A 16,671-nucleotide genomic window follows, 5' to 3' on the forward strand; every position below is an offset into this window, starting at 1 on the left:
AATAATAATAATCCTCTTTTTCTTGTGGTCCTCCAGGCCATTCTGAATGGCATTGATAGCATCAACAAAGTCCTTGAGCATTTCCGTCGGAAAGGGATCAACCAGCATGTCATTAATGGTTACCACGGCATCGTCATGAATAACTTTGAATGTGAACCTGCTTTTTATACCTGTGTGGAGGTGACTGCTGGGACCAGGTGAGGACTGCTTTTTTACATTTTCTCTGCCAGCTCCTGATGTTGTTTTCAGTAAAAATGTCACTGCCAAACATTTGTGATGTATATAAAAAACGTTGCAACAAAACACATGTAGTGTGATATTAAAACAGTGGCCCCAATACCCACATACTAGTACAAATGTGTCTTTTAGATATAAGGAGCAGGGTATTGCAGTGTTGGCAGCCAATAGATTGATTACATATTCAGTGTTTGAAATGCTATGTAGTGTTAAGTTGTTCTCTTTCTGCACAATTATTTTTATTTCAAATTATTAAATGTATTTAATATTAATTTATTATTATTATTATTATTATTATTATTACTACCAATGACCTACTGAACATAGTCACAACAGATTTTTATTTTAATAGCAGAAAATGAAAAAGTAGTCACAGCTTCATGTTTGCTCGTTATGAGAGCAGATGTTGTGAATATTTTGCACATTTCAGGATGTACAGATATTTATCAGTTTTTCCTTATGGTGCAGCCTTGGTATGTAGTGAAAGTGACTATCCACTCATATGTTTTTATTTTTCTCTTTTTCCTTGTTACTGTGTCCACCTACCTTCTCTCGTGTTTTCCCAGACTGTTCTACCACATTGTGGAGACTGATGAAGTCAGCACCAAAATACTGATGGAGTTTAACAAAATGAACCTACCTGGAGAAGTTACATTCCTGCCCTTGAGCAAGCTGGATGTCAGGGACACTGCCTATCCAGAGACCAATGTAAGGGACATGCATAAATTGCATCTGGTATTTTGCAGGTAGTAAATTTAGGCCCTAACAGCAAATGGGTTTAACTAACTTTGGAACTATTAGCATAAAATGTATTTGTTTATTTTAAGACAAACGTGATTCAGCCAACCTGAGGTGTCTTTGTCCCCTGTGGGACATAAGGCTTGATCTGCTCAGTTGATTTTCCCAATCACATTAAACATATATTCTACTGGTAACCATTCTATGGATAGTGTTTGTTTTATGATGCTGTGTGTAGTATTTGCCAACGTGTTCATACCAGCTTGTCTTTGTCCCTAAAGGACGCCATTCCCATGATCAGCAAACTGCGCTACAGCCCCAACTTTGACAAGGCTTTCAAGCACGTGTTTGGGAAGACCCTGATTTGTCGCAGCATGGAGGTCTCCACCCAGCTGGCCAGAGCTTTTACCATGGACTGTATAACTCTGGAGGGTAAGCTGAGAAGCTGGCGACTATACAGCATACATCACTACAACATGAACATAAAGGGAAGATGGCAGCTCTCACAAAAAACAGACTTAGAGTTTTAGACTAAAAATGATTCAATAATCTTTTGAAATGGGAGAATATATCCGTTGGTAGGTATTAACATCTGAGTCATCGGTTGTTAAACAGCTTGGTACGAGTCTACCTCGTAATTTTGCCACTGTTGTGTGCCCATGTACATTTTATATTGACTACATCAACTATTTTTATTGTGGCTTTTTGTGTTTATGTAATATTTGAGGTATGTAGTAAGTAGGAATACTTGAATTTGAACTATGTAATGATCAATTCAGTTGTGTAAAACCTCTTTTCCAGAGGGCCATGCAAAATGCAGGCTGTGAAAAATGCATGATCGTTTGGACTACTCACCCTGTCTGATTCATACTCCATGTTAGACTATCTGGCCCTTTGCAGATGTTCAGAGGCTTGGCAGTGTCTCCTGATAACACACTAAAGCAGTCAATAGTATACCTGATGGTAGTACTGCTGTAGCCTTTAACATATCTCTTACGTACAGTATATTGTGTTGTGACCTCCTAGGTGACCAGGTGAGCCACCGTGGAGCATTGACAGGAGGCTACTACGATACCAGAAAGTCTCGCCTGGAGCTGCAGAAAGACATGAGGAAGGCTGAGGAGGAGTTGGGCGAGCTAGAAGCCAAGCTCAATGAGAACCTGCGCAGGAACATTGAACATATCCTTTTTAATAAGCCTGTAATGGGTCTGTTCATCAAGATAATGTTACATCACTGATGCCCTCAGGGAAATGTTGGCTCCATGTGCTCTCTGCTGGGAAACTGGAGCACAAGCAAAATAATTTTCATTGTAAAATTTGTATTGCAGCTTCAAAGGGTGCTGCAGATATCTTTGCAGTCTTACTGGAAATAACATATCTGGATATTTCACTCTAGATCTTTCTGTTGGCTGAGTCTCGCACAAGGTGTTTATTTAAAAGTGAGTCATACAGTTTCATTAATAGCTTCACCATCTGTCTTTCACTTCATCAGAAAGACAGATTTTTTTCCCTCATTGACATATATTGATAATAGCAGAATGGGCTGAGTCATGTAGGAATACCAAACAGTTATTACATCAGTGTTCATCCCATGAGGTACACAAGTAGAAGTATATGACCTTTTCACTATCTAGGAACCTTTGTAATATTTAGGAACGCCAGAAAAAAGTTAAAAGAACCTTGTGTTGTTAAGTGCTGCCCTCATCACTCACAGTGAGTATATGTCATACAACTGAGCCTGTACTTTAAATGCGGATTAAGTCCATCTGGGTTATGGAGCTCCCTCTAAGCCAGCAGCAGGCTGACTCGGATGCAAGAGAGGGTCTAAGCAGGTCAAGAAAGATTAGTGTATGTTAGGTCATATCGGCCAGAGCCATGACTCAGTGCTGGACAGCCCATGAAGACAAAACAGGCGGATCAGAGAGGATTTGTGTTTGCCTGTACGGCATGTTTATGGATATAGTCACTTCCGCCCAGGTATGATTATCTGTGTGTTTGCGCACCTGTGTGATTGTGTGTAGCTTCTCACTCGCAGCCAGTTGTGAGTATACAGGTTAATGTGTGCACCTGGCGATTACGTATATGTGTGAATAGGCAGGGGAAAGGGATGACTGAGCCGATGACATGGTGCTTGTCCTTCACTCCTGCAGCAGTGAGTCAGCGAGCAGATCAATTATTTAAAAGCCTTTTGTTCACTCTCCACCTCTGCCCTGTTGATAAGCATGAGATTATGCTGGTGTACCTCACCTATCCCTTCTATTTTAAGTCGCCATCTTCATTTTCCCATCAGCACCCCATTGCAGTGGAAGTATTGAGGTCAGGCAGTGACCTTGGAATCTGACTGCTTCATCTATTATTGACTTGATCATGTGAAATTTACCCAATTTATATTTTATTCATAAGAATTGAAGTGTTCGCTGAGTTTAATGCAGGTTTCTCTTTTAAAAAAATTTGGTCAGGTAGTGACCTGATTTCAGCTGGTCCCATTCAAGAAAATTAGATAGATTAGATAGGACTTAAACCATCTAATTTCTCCACCTGCCCAGGGCAACAGACAGGCCAGTCCTCTGACTACCAGTAGCCCTTTTAAATCAGCAGATTGATTGGCCTCAGTGTTTAATTGAGTCCCATGAAACCTCAAAGGACCAGAGGTGTGTTGCAGTCCTGGAAGATCAATAAGCCTGTCTGTTAAATTAGCTTAATGGTGAGTATGTGCAGCCCTCCTGACTCCGGTTCCTGGATGTCAGTGATGACACAGTCTTCCTTTGGAGGCCCAATCACATTATTGAAACTCTCTGGGTTGCACTAAAAAGTCTACAAACCGTTCAATGACTTTATTTGCTTGTGAGCTTGAATGAAATGGTCTCTATTCCTTTCTGTTTTTTTTTTTTTTTTGGTCCATTTGAGCACAATGCTTCTTTGTCCTCCTCACTTCTGAGGAGAATAACTGTATGCACAACTTTAACCATCCGAATCTTGAATAAGGTAAATGCAGTGTGCACTCAAACTGTTGGGCAGAACAACAGAGGTAATATGATCAGCTGTACCCTGTCGACACATGTCACATCAACTAAGGAAAACTGAAAGTATGAGATGACAAAGTCTGACTTGAAAATTGTCTTTGTTGAATGATTACTGAGAAAAAATTAAAATGTTCATCCAACACGGGCATTATATTTCCTTAACGGCTGCCTCTACGCATCAACAATGAGATCGACCAACTGATGAACCAGATGCAGCAGATTGAAACACAACAGAGGAAGTTTAAGGCATCCAGAGACAGTATTCTGTCAGAGATGAAGATGCTGAAGGAGAAGAGGCAGCAGTCAGAGAAGACGTTCATGCCCAAGGTGATCACTCACTGTTGTTGTCACAATTTCAACTTATATAGAAGCCCTCTGGTCATAGTCGTTATGACCTGACTGAACTGAACATTTTTTATTTATTTGCATTAAGTAAGCTTGAGGTTCAGCCTGTTCCCAGTTTACAGTTATTCTGAGCTATCCCCTGATGTCTGTCCTTTCTACGTCTCTTTCCTCTTCAGCAACGCAGTCTCCAAAGTCTGGAGGCCAGTCTCCATGCCATGGAGTCCACCAGGGAGTCACTGAAGGCCGAGCTGGGTACAGATCTGCTTTCTCAACTCAGCCTGGAGGACCAGAGGCGTGTCGATGACCTCAATGATGAGATCCGTCAGCTCCAGCAGGTCAGAGGGAAGACTGGCCGGGACATAGGATCTGTGTCACTGTTTGTCATATGTTGAAATAACTGACAGTCACAGGGATTTCTGTTAAAATAAGTAGTTTCTGTTTGTTCCCTCAGTACCGTGGCTCAGACCCCACAGATTGGATCAGAAATCTTTTTAGAAATGCACTGTTAAACTGAAATAGTGGGTACATACATATACCACTACATGCTTATATGTAGATGAGGGAATACGCCTGTTACCCATATTTTGTCGTTCCCCTCCCTCTCCACCTCCTGCGAGTGTATTCAACTGACCTGATTGAGGTGAGAGTAGCAGGCAGCAGCTGTGTGTGGGATGTTCCTGTGATCCAGCGTTGCCCCCTCTTTCTCTTTTGCTGCCAGCTGCTCTCAGCTCTCACCTCAATGAACTCTCAGCCATTCCTGCTACTGTTGCGCAACAACTCCGCCCCCACAACATGAAGCCTTTCATGTATGGTTCTGCAGTGTTGGCAATTGTCAAATTATATTGCTTGAGGCATAACACTTTGTTTTGTATTCATGAGTTTTTGTTAATATGGCAGTTTCCTAGACACAAGTGAATGCACAAGCAGGGCGCTGTTGTGCCATTTTTGGGCCGAGACTTCATAGAGATGAGTGTCCTTATATGTACTTCAAAGATAACTACAGATAGCAGATATTAATCAGAGACTACTTATACACATTGTTTAGCAACAGTTTCATTCTAGTGAGTAGTGGATGCTGTCACATTAGGTGAGGCCAGGTAGGATGCCTAAATCAGATACTATCAAAATTGGCTTTTAAATAAATTATTGCTAAGATTCACATTTCTAGCACTCTGATGGCATCATTCTGTGCAGCCTCTTCTCCATCTGATACACAGAGAAAGAGAAAACTGTGTTTATAGATACTGAGCAGCTGAAACCTAACAGGACTAACCTTGTTGTGTTGTGTGTTGATCCCATTGCCCAACCACAGGACAACAGACAGTTGCTGAACGAGAGGATCAAGTTGGAGGGCATCATGACCAGAGTGGAAACGTATCTCAATGAGAACTTACGGAAGCGTCTTGACCAAGTGGAGCAGGTACACACTGTCCCTTGAAACCCCCTAGAAACATAGGGTTATGCATGCCAAATGTTTTTATATCATGTAATATAAGATTTATATATATTTTTTTTATTCTTGAAGTAATAAATTATATAGCATTACTTGCATAATCAGCAAGTTCACAGTTTTTATTTGCTCTTAGATGATACAGTTAATGTAATGTGTTGAAACTGTGGGCTTTGTAAATGGAGAGTCTCTGATTCAATGCTTTCATTTATACAAGTCAGAAGGGGGGTATTTGAATTTGTATGACTCTCTTTTTGATGTTGCCTAATTTGCATTGACACAGGAGCTAAATGAGCTGCGAGAGACTGAGGGAGGCACAGTGCTCACAGCCACAACATCTGAGCTGGACGGCATCAACAAACGTGTCAAAGAGACTTTGGCTCGATCAGAAGGTACGCAATGTACTAAAGATGCAGCAGGGAGGTTGTGGTAGTCTGATATTTGGAGAAGTCTGAAGGACAAACTGTTCAAATTCACACAAGCTGGAAAGCAGTTAAAAAATTCATACATTTTCCCTTCAGGATCCTTAAACATTAACTATGTTGGTGGTAGTTCCCAGTGGTACTTGTTTGCCTCACTTAAATGTTACTATGTGTCCTTATAGTAAAATAATCAGCAAACATATTTGAGGATGTTTATTTCAACACTGAAACACTTATAGTTTGTATTGTTTGGCAAATTAAATCAATGCAGCTTGTACATGGGTGAGAACAGTAACATTACCAAAAGCCTTTCTATTTTAAAAACTATTCAGAGTCCATGTCATTTTGTTTTCAAGGTCTGGTTAATGCAGTGTTGGGCAGTGTGGGCAGTGAGGCAAATGTGTAATAATTAAAGTAAAAATAATCAATTCCCACACTGGTTTGCAGCGAAACCCGACAGCTGTAGGTATAATCATAGTAGAAATAATTAGAACGTCATCTGACCAAGGTCTGTCCTTGTATTATTTAGTTGTTTTTCAGCTTTCACAGATCAGTCTGCCTTGGCCTCTACTGCATCATGCTCTACAATCATCTGTGACAAAATTTCAGATATTTTTCAGATCATCACACACACACACACATTTACACTAATACTTAAATAAAGGCCAGACAAAACTTCTAAATAGAGACAGATATGTTTGTACAATTAATTTTAGCATAGTTTTAATGTAGTACTCCTAATTTTTTGAAAACAATATTGCTACGTGTCTTTTCAAGCAACAGACAAAAGAAATGTTATTATTTTAATCTGGTATCTATAATCTTTACGAATTAACTAAATTGAGAATCTGTAGACAGCCCAGCAGATGGTAAGAATTGTTGTATCTGACTCACAATTTGTATAATATGTTCCTCCAGAGACAGCCTCTTTGCACAGTTGTATAAATGTTCTGGTGGTGCTGTGACTCAGATGAGGTTGATAGAATGCAGTTGTCAGAAATCACTTGCTCATTTCATGGATTCATATTTAATCATTGTCCCAAACTTCTATATTAAGACATATTCACAGCATGACCTCATTCTTAATTAGGTATTATATTTTCCTCATATCCTTGGAACTGAACTCTTTTCATATCAATTTTTTATTTATGATTCAGTGAACAATCTGATTTTCTTTTGTCTCTTCTTTTAACAAAATGGGAGAAATAGCCTCAACATTAGTAGGTTGATGAAGGATGTAAAGCCAAATGGAGTAATTGTGGCTGCTGAATGAAGATGAAACTCCTTTGTAAGGAGTGCTGGATGTTTTTTTGCAGTCTGGTGTTTATCATGATTTATTCTGAACCAGGGACTAAGCCACTATATGTATGCACTATACGCCTTATTTGTTTGAAAAGCCCTCACTTCTACTGCATCACCCTTATCACCTCCTCCAATGTGTTCCCCAGATCTGGATTCTCTCATTGACAAGACAGAGGCAGAGATCAAGGACCACATAAAGAGCATGGAGCGCTGGAAGAACATCGAGAAGGAGCAGAATGATGCCATCAACCATGACACCAAGGAGCTGGAGAAAATGACCAACAGGCAAGGCATGCTGCTCAAGAAGAAAGAGGAGTGCATGAAGAAGATCAGAGAGCTCGGATCACTGCCTCAAGAGGCATTTGAGAAGTACCAGACCCTCACACTCAAACAGGTGCGCAAACACACAGACACTGCTTAATGATGTGATACATGTTGCCCTCTGGCTTCTACGTTTAATTTCTCCACCAGCGTCATTCAGAGGTGCAGTGTTACCATGTTAGTGTTTAATGGGGATTTATATATTACAGTAGATATTGTTCTTCAGTTGAACTTAAAAATCTATATCCTCCATAGAAGTCAGAATATCATTCAAAGCTGTAACAAATTATTTTACTCTTCTTTTTCTCTTGGGCCACTTGGGGGCAGCGGAACAAACTGTAAACACAACGTTGACATGTCATTGACTTGACAAGTTGATATGGTGAAAGTGCTAGCAAACAGTAGTTTATGTACACAATCAGCTGACACAGAGCAACATTAGCGTTCATTTGGAGTCTTGTTTTGTCCACCTGATGAATTTAAGTCCAATATTCACTTTCCTTTTTGCCCTGGTCTGCAGTTCACCAACTCCTGGGGTGTAATATCTGACTGTTTAGTTGCTAAATGCTCAACTATATTCACCTGCTAGTTGCTACCTCTGTCTATGCATGCATGTGTGAAAAAAGAGGTTTAAGAGAACATTGAGACTTAACCAAAATGGTAAATTTAGGAGCAATAATACCAAAACAATTAGCTGAAAGACGGCGAAAACACATTGTAAATCTGAGGGGGACCTGCAGAAGGGGTGATAATCCACTGTGGGATTGTCACTACAGCCTCTTTCAATATACATAGTCATTTGAGCAATTGTTCATATAAAACTAATGGTGCAGCTTTTGGCCCTTTACGGTGTTAAGTGCTATGAAGAAAAATTATTATAGTGCCTGAAGTTTGGAAAGTCAGTTCTAGTTCGCACTTTGTCGCCATGAAGCTGTAGTCGTCCTAATCCTCTTCTTACCACAGCAACATGACCTTAGATAAATTATTTGACATACTATTGCCACTAAACACATAACAGCAGCAGTACTAACAATAACTATGTAAATCTCCTGAAGATGAGTAGATCTTTTTCTGTGTGTCTTCTCTTACTACCTGAGTCACACTTGGGCTCTATCTGTGAGTATGCACATACAGACCCAGATAGACCCAAGTCTCCCAAGGAATAAGACCCAGGGCCATCACATCCCACCCACTCATCAGTGACTCAGACACTAGTTAGTGCTCTGTCTGAGTTTTTTTTTTTTAGCCAGCTGCCTCTCGGAGTGTGAGTTGAGTGGACTTGGCTGCATCTTTCATAAGTGTCTGAGCATGTACATTGTGTGTCTGTGTATGTGTCATCTCCCCTCCTTGACAATGCTGAAAATAGCCTCACACTTTCTCATAAACACTCCACATAGTTAATCTTTCTCCACAGGACACTGCTCGGGGCAAGATGGTGCCATTGATTGCAGAAGTGGATAAGAGTACCAAGTAATAATGGCTCTTGCTCATGTTCCCTCGGTCATTAGTGATTCAGATGGATAAATTTATAGTTTGAGAGTTTGGAATATTCGTCTCGCATTTTAGCAAGACGAAGCTAGTTGTTAATTAATCAGGTCATGTCATCTTCAGATATGAATAGAATTTGGCAAAGCACTTAAATACTTGTTCATTATAGATCTGAATTTATGTCCCCGTTTAAGCAAGTGGTATTGATGTGCGCATTAATGCAGGATACAGCTAACTTTCCAGCACTGCAAAACTTATCTGTCAAAATGATACACAGGTTTGAAACCAGAATGTTTTCGGTGGGAAAAAATAATAAAGTAAACTGACGATTTTACTTTCTCGATACATCAATTAGCTGTCTTGGCCAGCAATGTTAGAAAGTTAAAAAAAAATCACGGTTTTCCAGAGCCAAAAATCTTAAAATTATCTGTTTTTTCTTTGACCCACAGTCAAAACCCAAAGATATTCAAGTGACATTGATATAAAAAAGAACAGCAACAAATCCTCACATTGTAGATGCTAAATGGGTAAATGTTTGGCATTGACAATTGGTTAATCAGTAATCAAAATAGTTGTGGTCAGTTATCTGTTGATCAACTTATCATTTCAGCTCTAATGCTCATCTGTCTGAAAGCTCATCTGGGATTTGAAAACATCAGATTTTCACACAATCAGGGAAAGTAGAAGTTGGCATCTTGGTCATAGCTGAAATCCAACTGCACTGTGGAGGGTCTCTCCTGCCTTGTGCTATCTTCTGTTTCCATCACCCGTCTTCACTTCCGTCAAGTGTGTGATTTGGTCAATTTAAGACAAAACTCAGTTAAGTTTACTGCCTGCCACACTTGCTTGTGTATTGCACTGTGTACTGTGAGGCAGGTAAAAGAAAAAAAAAAAGAGTAACTAGTAGACTCTTGTAGTCGTTTGATGGGAATCCTTAAATATATGATTCAAATGCCTCTCCGTGTGTACCCTAATTCATTCTAGGTCTAACAATGATAATGATACAGCACATTTTAAAACCTCATTGCGAGGAAAAATAAAAGGGAACAAATTATACAGAGAGACCATTAACAAAATACAAAACAGTCTTATTAATATGGATAAGAAGGGAATAAATGAATAATAAATGAATAAATCATCATTAATATATTATAATAAATCACATTATGGACAAGGGTCATGAAAACAAGCGTAAGTAATTTTGAAGATAAAGACAGTCTGTCAGCCTGACTTCACCCGGAGCTGACAACAATAATAATCAAATTCTCTCTTTTTTTCCCAACAGTTGTTCCGAAAACTGGAGCAGTGCAACACAGAGCTGAAGAAGTACAGTCATGTCAACAAGAAAGCTCTGGACCAGTTTGTCAACTTCTCTGAGCAGAAGGAAAAACTAATCAAGCGTCAGGATGAGCTCGACCGTGGCTACAAATCCATCATGGAGCTCATGAACGTCCTGGAGCTGCGCAAATATGAGGCCATTCAGCTCACCTTCAAACAGGTACGTGGCACATCACACTCTGTTCAAAGTGTCCAGAAGGAAATACGTCCAGCGACATCACTTAGCCTGTGTAAAGGTCTGTGGTATAAGTCAGTGAGTGTGTATTGGAGACTCACAGCTTAACAAGATGAGCCCGGTTTTGCAGAAGATACTCTAGTTTGCCAGTAGTTACTCTCTGTGCATGTAGACTGCGTCCCTGCCTTATTGAACACTTCTGAGACATGCTGTTTTTTTGTGTATGGCCTAGCAGTAGAACCTGAGAATATGAGCCCTAGAGTTAAATTAGGGAGTATAAGACCAGCCTGAAAGAGAATTAATGGCAGTCAGTTTTCAGTTTTGACAGTCAGCACCATAATGGTAAGGTTTCAGTGATCCAGATGTTGCAGAAACATCATAGGCATCTGTATTTGCACTAAACCTCATAAGTATAACAGATAAACTCTTGTACAACACCAGCTACTTGGTGTTGTACAATCTATCGGCCTTCCTTTAGATCAATAACATCTAAAAATAAAGTTTTCCTCTTTTAAAAAAAAAAATAAAATTTTGCATGATGCCTTCAAATATGCAGCATTTTAATAGTAATAATATTCTTTGTTTAATAGTAATAATATGCTTTGGTGTTTGTTTGTTTTTTTGGACAGTCAGATAAATAATTTTACTTAGTGTTTCATTCTCCTAGTACTTTTAGAAATGTATAATGTTTCATTTCTAATCTAACTTGACTAATATTAACTTTGTACCTCCCCTTCCACACTTTCTCTCCCTTAGGTGTCAAAGAACTTCAGTGAGGTTTTCCAGAAGCTGGTGCCAGGTGGCAAAGCTACACTGGTGATGAAGAAGGGTGATGCTGAAGGCAGCCAGTCTCAGGATGAGGGTGAGGGCGGTGCAGACAGTGAGAGGGGCTCTGGCTCACAGAGCAGCGTTCCTTCAGTGGACCAGTTCACAGGAGTCGGCATCAGAGTAATAATCTTTTTTTTAGTTATTCATTTTATCCCCTTTGACTGCAGATACTTGCTCTATTCAACAGTTGATTCTAATAAAAAATATGGGTTTATTATTATAGGTTTTTAAATCAGAGGCAAAGCTGTTGAAATCATGCTCTCACTTTGATTGCGTTTCTAAACTCAATCAAAATATATTTGAAATTTTTTTTCATATATTTATATAATATAAGACAGTCTAATGTAATGTGAACAGTAAATGACCAAAAACTTTGTGGTGTATTTCTTGAATTATTCACATTATAATTCACACATTCAATCAGAGTTACAATAAGCATTAGAATGATGTCATGTTTCTTAATATTTTCTTTTCTTCGCCAGTGGTGGAAAATCAAATGTTATTTTGTGTCACCATGTGCCTCTAGTGTATTAGAGTTTCCTTGAGTTTTTTTCTGGAAAAACATGAATGTGTATTTCTGGAGTATTGGCAGCATATCCTTGGATAGCTGATCCATCCCCACAAAACAGAACCAAAATGAATTTGTTCATGCGATGAGCAATCCACAATTCTCTTCACTCTAAATTTATCTCCAAAGCTTTCATGATGGCACAGAGGCATTATGGTCATCTGTTGCATCATCTGTCTTCCCAAAAGAGAATCTAATAAAACAAATCCATTTTACCAAAAATAACAACTTTCTTTTCGTGTTTCTGCTTTGGGTTTCATTTGACAATCTAAACTCTGTCCATGTGTCCTGTGTAGGTGTCGTTCACAGGGAAACAGGGGGAGATGAGAGAGATGCAGCAGCTGTCTGGAGGTCAGAAATCTCTGGTCGCTCTGGCTCTGATATTTGCCATCCAGAAGTGTGACCCTGCCCCTTTCTACCTGTTTGATGAGATCGACCAGGCTCTTGATGCCCAGCACAGAAAGGCTGTCTCAGGTAAAGTGCTACCATAAATACGTGTAAAGATACAAATAAGTACATCTCAAACATGAATTAATTGCTCTGAGGAGCAAGTGAAATAGAAACACGTACAGTTTAATACAGTCTCTACCGTAGGTCTAAAATCATAAAACTTAAATGATTAGTTTTCTTGCCATCGTGTCTTGATGATTTGAAATTCATGGCTGCGGTTTGGAGTGAACTTGTATTAGAAAAAAATCTTTTTGTATTAAAAATGTTTTCACGAATAAATGTAACAGAAAATCGTAGCTTTCATTCTTTGTTAGAAAAAGAATGATTCATCTTTCAATCCTTCTCTGTATCATGTTCATTTCAGACATGATCGTAGAACTGGCAGGCCATGCCCAGTTCATCACCACTACTTTTAGGCCTGAGCTGCTTGAGTCTGCCGACAAGTTCTACGGTGTGAAATTCAGAAACAAGGTGAGTTTTCTGCTGAAGGTCAGGATTTGTGCAGTCCACAAGTGTCGTTCAAGTTTAATTTTATTATGCCTCTTTGCTGTCAACAGCTGGGACCAGAGGCTTTAGGTTTTCAGGTTGTCCATCTGTCCGTCCCAGTCTTGTGAACGCAATATCTCAGTAATGGCTTAAGGGAATTCTTTTAAATGTGGCACAAAAATTGACTTGGACTCAAAGATGAACTGATTAGATTGTGGTTGTTAAAGGTCAAGGTCACTGTGACCTCACAAAACACTTTTTTGGCCATAACTCACTAATTCATACAGCAATTATGACACAATTTAACACAAATGTCTAATGTTATTGTTAATAATAATGTTCTATAGAAACACTTCTGACCATTAGTCAATGCTGTAACTCAGGAAGGGCAGATTGTGACCATATTTGTTGCAGCTTGGCGGAGGCCGACAATCGCGAGTAATTCTAGTTCTGTGTAAAACCATTTTTTGGGTCAGCAGGGGGAGACTGGCCTTACAGTTAAAAACATGGGTTTAAACTTCCAACCTGCTGTTGTGTCCTTAAACAAGGCAATAAATGTTCATTAGTGTTAGTAGTGCTCTCACTTGCCACACATACATAACAGAATTTCTTTCCCTTCCCTTTCAGCAAGTATTCCACAGTTCTCATTGATTTGTTATAGAAATGAACATCCTCACAGGGAGGACACTGTTTTTCTGTAAATTAAGGTTGGCAGAGAACAGACTAACGCCCACAATTTTCAGTCTAATTTGTGACTGTTGTTAATTTCTCTTATTGCTGTTAGTGATTCAAGCCACTCTTTTCTGTCATCTCCTTCACATTTTCCCCCTCTAGACCAGGGTTTTCTGCTGAGCTGCCTCAGTGAAAGAAAAAAAACCTTCCCTTTGAGTTTTGAGGTTTCATAACATAAATGATTACTGCTTAGTCAGAACAGCTCAATGGAGGCACTGATTGGTCATTAACTGTGTATTTGTGTTTTTAGGTGAGTCACATTGATGTGATCACAGCGGAGCAGGCCAAAGACTTTGTGGAGGATGACACCACCCATGGTTAATGGTCGTCAGCTCTTCATCATCCCCCTCATCCCCCATCCTCCTCCGCCGCCGCCTCTACAGTGCACTGCGTAGCTCGAAGCCTTTCACGACAGGGCCCGAAGATAGAAATATCTCACTCAGTCCACCAGCCATTTTTAGTTCTTCTGTTAAAGATAAACTCGGACTTTCTCTAAAGGTGGGGATTTAATTGGATATATGTTTGCTGTTAAGGTTTGACATCATTTCATGCTGATAAAACTACAAATCTGAGAAATTAGTTGAAAATCTGCGATCAGAGACATTTGTTTGTTACATTTTCCTGTGTTGCAGTGCCTCTGTGTGGATTTGGCAAATAACAGAAGTGCAGTTCTTTTACGCTAAAAAACCCCCCTTCTGTCTGAAGAGGTCCTGAGGAGAGCACTTGTTACCTTTTGTGTTACTGTGATGAATTTTTGTAACAAACAGTAGTTTTGAGCTGAGAGTTGGCAATCTGCCATATGAAATGAAAAATGCCAGAGAGGCTCTTAAAAGTAACAAAACTTCAGGACCTTTTCGGAAAAAAAATCTTGTGTACAGTAAAAACACTTTTGATATTACTTAGATGAAGATTGTTAAACTGAAACCTTAAAGCTCAGTTGAGATGGATGGGTCTTAAACTGACAGGGGTTTTTGTTGGCACCCACGGAGGGAAAAAAAAGAGTACCTGTTCACTCTGAGGTTTCTGTAATGTATACTCTTTGTACTCATGAAACAATGCTAACCTTTATCTGTCATAACCAGCCACATGGCTTCAAATGTTTAAAGGCTGTGGTTCCTTTCAATGGTTGTTGCTATACTGTGTATTTTCCTGTTTTTTAGGTAATTTAAATATATGAAAGGTTTAATTCCAAAACACCAGATATCCATTTTGGAAATCAACACAGCTTCTGATTTGATATTTCAAAAACAGAAATGATTCACTGGTGGATAACTGTTCATCTATTTGGGTCCTCAAATGACTCATAACTTCATTAGTAAGCCAAGTTGTAATTAATCTTTTGTTTATTTTCTAAATGGATATATTGTTTGGGATTAAACTCCTCATATGTTGTACCTTGGTTCAAACCTGCTTTTTAAATGTTTTTGTTCCTTTTTATGTAATTAGAAAACATACAAAAATAATAAAAGATTTAAAAATAAACTGTATGACACAGTTAGTATTACATGACATTTTTAAGGACCACTAGGGGGTGCTGTGCAACTGATACCCGACAGCCTGGTTAAAGCAGTGTTCATACAGAGAAAAAGTCTGAAGTTAGGTGGAACTTTTGAGGATATATGACGCATTATTCCACAGGAAAAATGTGTGCCTAAACATTTATATTTTTTAATTCATACACAGCAAATATGTTCCAAATTAATCCTACATAGTTTAAAAACAACTGATATATTGGGAACATCTTTGACTAAATTCAAAATATAAAATGTCAACATGTGTTCTCATTGATTGGCCATGATAGTCTGTCATTGGGTTTTGTTATTTCTGTATTTTTTTCTATGGCCTGCTTTCTTTTTTTTTTACATTATGTGTGTGCCTGTATTTCATCCTTCAATTTGACCACCAAATTAACTCAATTAGATCAATTATAATTCATCTTGAAATATCTAGGGAAGGAAATTCCATCCACAGCAGCTGCACCTTCAGCGTCAAGGCACACAGTAGACACAAGGTCAGCAACTGTCTGGCATCAAGGTCAGAATCTGGCACAAATTACACAGCCCTTACACCTGTGTTATATTTTGTTGTTGATATCAATGACCCTGTTGAATTACAGTGTGCCAGGGAGATCCCACATGGCATGGCTGTCATTTTGGTGTAACATCACCTTGCACTGGCGGCATGTCTGAAAGGTTGTGACCTCCTGAGATGAATTTGTAGATCCCCGTTGTAATACGGCAGACCTCTAGAGCATCTCACTCTACACTGTCCGCCAGGGCTTGCATGGTGCCTTATGTCAGAAGGTTTTCACCTTTGAAAGCAGAGTACCTACTACTGTCTTTTGTAAGCATTGTGCCGCACTTGATGACGCCAGTGCAGATGTTAGAAGTGATCAAACTGGGAGATGACTCGTTAGAGTGAAACCTAAGCAAATCAGTTTGACATTTTACTTTAGACTCAGTGGCTCTGCTGTATTTCTGGAGCCAGTGCTTCACATCACGCTCTCTCTGCGGTACCGCTCTCCTCCAGCTTCTCCCACAAGTAATTCACACCTCTGAGGTGAAAATGGAAATAACAACCCACAGCATCCGAGTTCTTCGCTGTTATTCCTCTGCCATTTTCTCTACCATAGGCAATATTCTGATATTTAAAGAACATTTATTTACATTTTTACCATTTTACGAGTCTGAGGAGCACTAATTTACATGTTTATGTCACCTTTTTATTCCTGTTTGTCAGAAGGTAATTATACAATTGCAATCAAGTTA

At 39.3% G+C, this 16,671-nt stretch overlaps 1 protein-coding gene across 1 annotated transcript in view; it reads left to right on the forward strand.

The window, feature by feature from the left end:
* Positions 1 to 15,385, forward strand: part of smc3 (structural maintenance of chromosomes 3) — a 26,246-nt gene extending 10,861 nt beyond the window's left edge. Inside the window, exons 17-29 of the mRNA XM_022755401.1 lie at positions 804 to 945; positions 1,257 to 1,407; positions 2,002 to 2,154; positions 4,174 to 4,325; positions 4,520 to 4,678; positions 5,656 to 5,763; positions 6,077 to 6,185; positions 7,664 to 7,911; positions 10,612 to 10,824; positions 11,596 to 11,787; positions 12,532 to 12,709; positions 13,050 to 13,156; positions 14,154 to 15,385. Coding sequence (XP_022611122.1) covers positions 804 to 945; positions 1,257 to 1,407; positions 2,002 to 2,154; positions 4,174 to 4,325; positions 4,520 to 4,678; positions 5,656 to 5,763; positions 6,077 to 6,185; positions 7,664 to 7,911; positions 10,612 to 10,824; positions 11,596 to 11,787; positions 12,532 to 12,709; positions 13,050 to 13,156; positions 14,154 to 14,225 — 1,984 coding nt within the window. The 3' untranslated portion in view covers positions 14,226 to 15,385. The remainder of the gene's footprint in view (positions 1 to 803; positions 946 to 1,256; positions 1,408 to 2,001; positions 2,155 to 4,173; positions 4,326 to 4,519; positions 4,679 to 5,655; positions 5,764 to 6,076; positions 6,186 to 7,663; positions 7,912 to 10,611; positions 10,825 to 11,595; positions 11,788 to 12,531; positions 12,710 to 13,049; positions 13,157 to 14,153) is intronic.
* Positions 15,386 to 16,671: the final 1,286 nt, after the last annotated feature.

The sequence above is a fragment of the Seriola dumerili genome, unplaced genomic scaffold (assembly GCF_002260705.1).
Source record: "Seriola dumerili isolate Sdu_G_001 unplaced genomic scaffold, Sdu_1.0 BDQW01000230.1, whole genome shotgun sequence".
NCBI classification, from domain to species: Eukaryota; Metazoa; Chordata; class Actinopteri; order Carangiformes; family Carangidae; genus Seriola; species Seriola dumerili.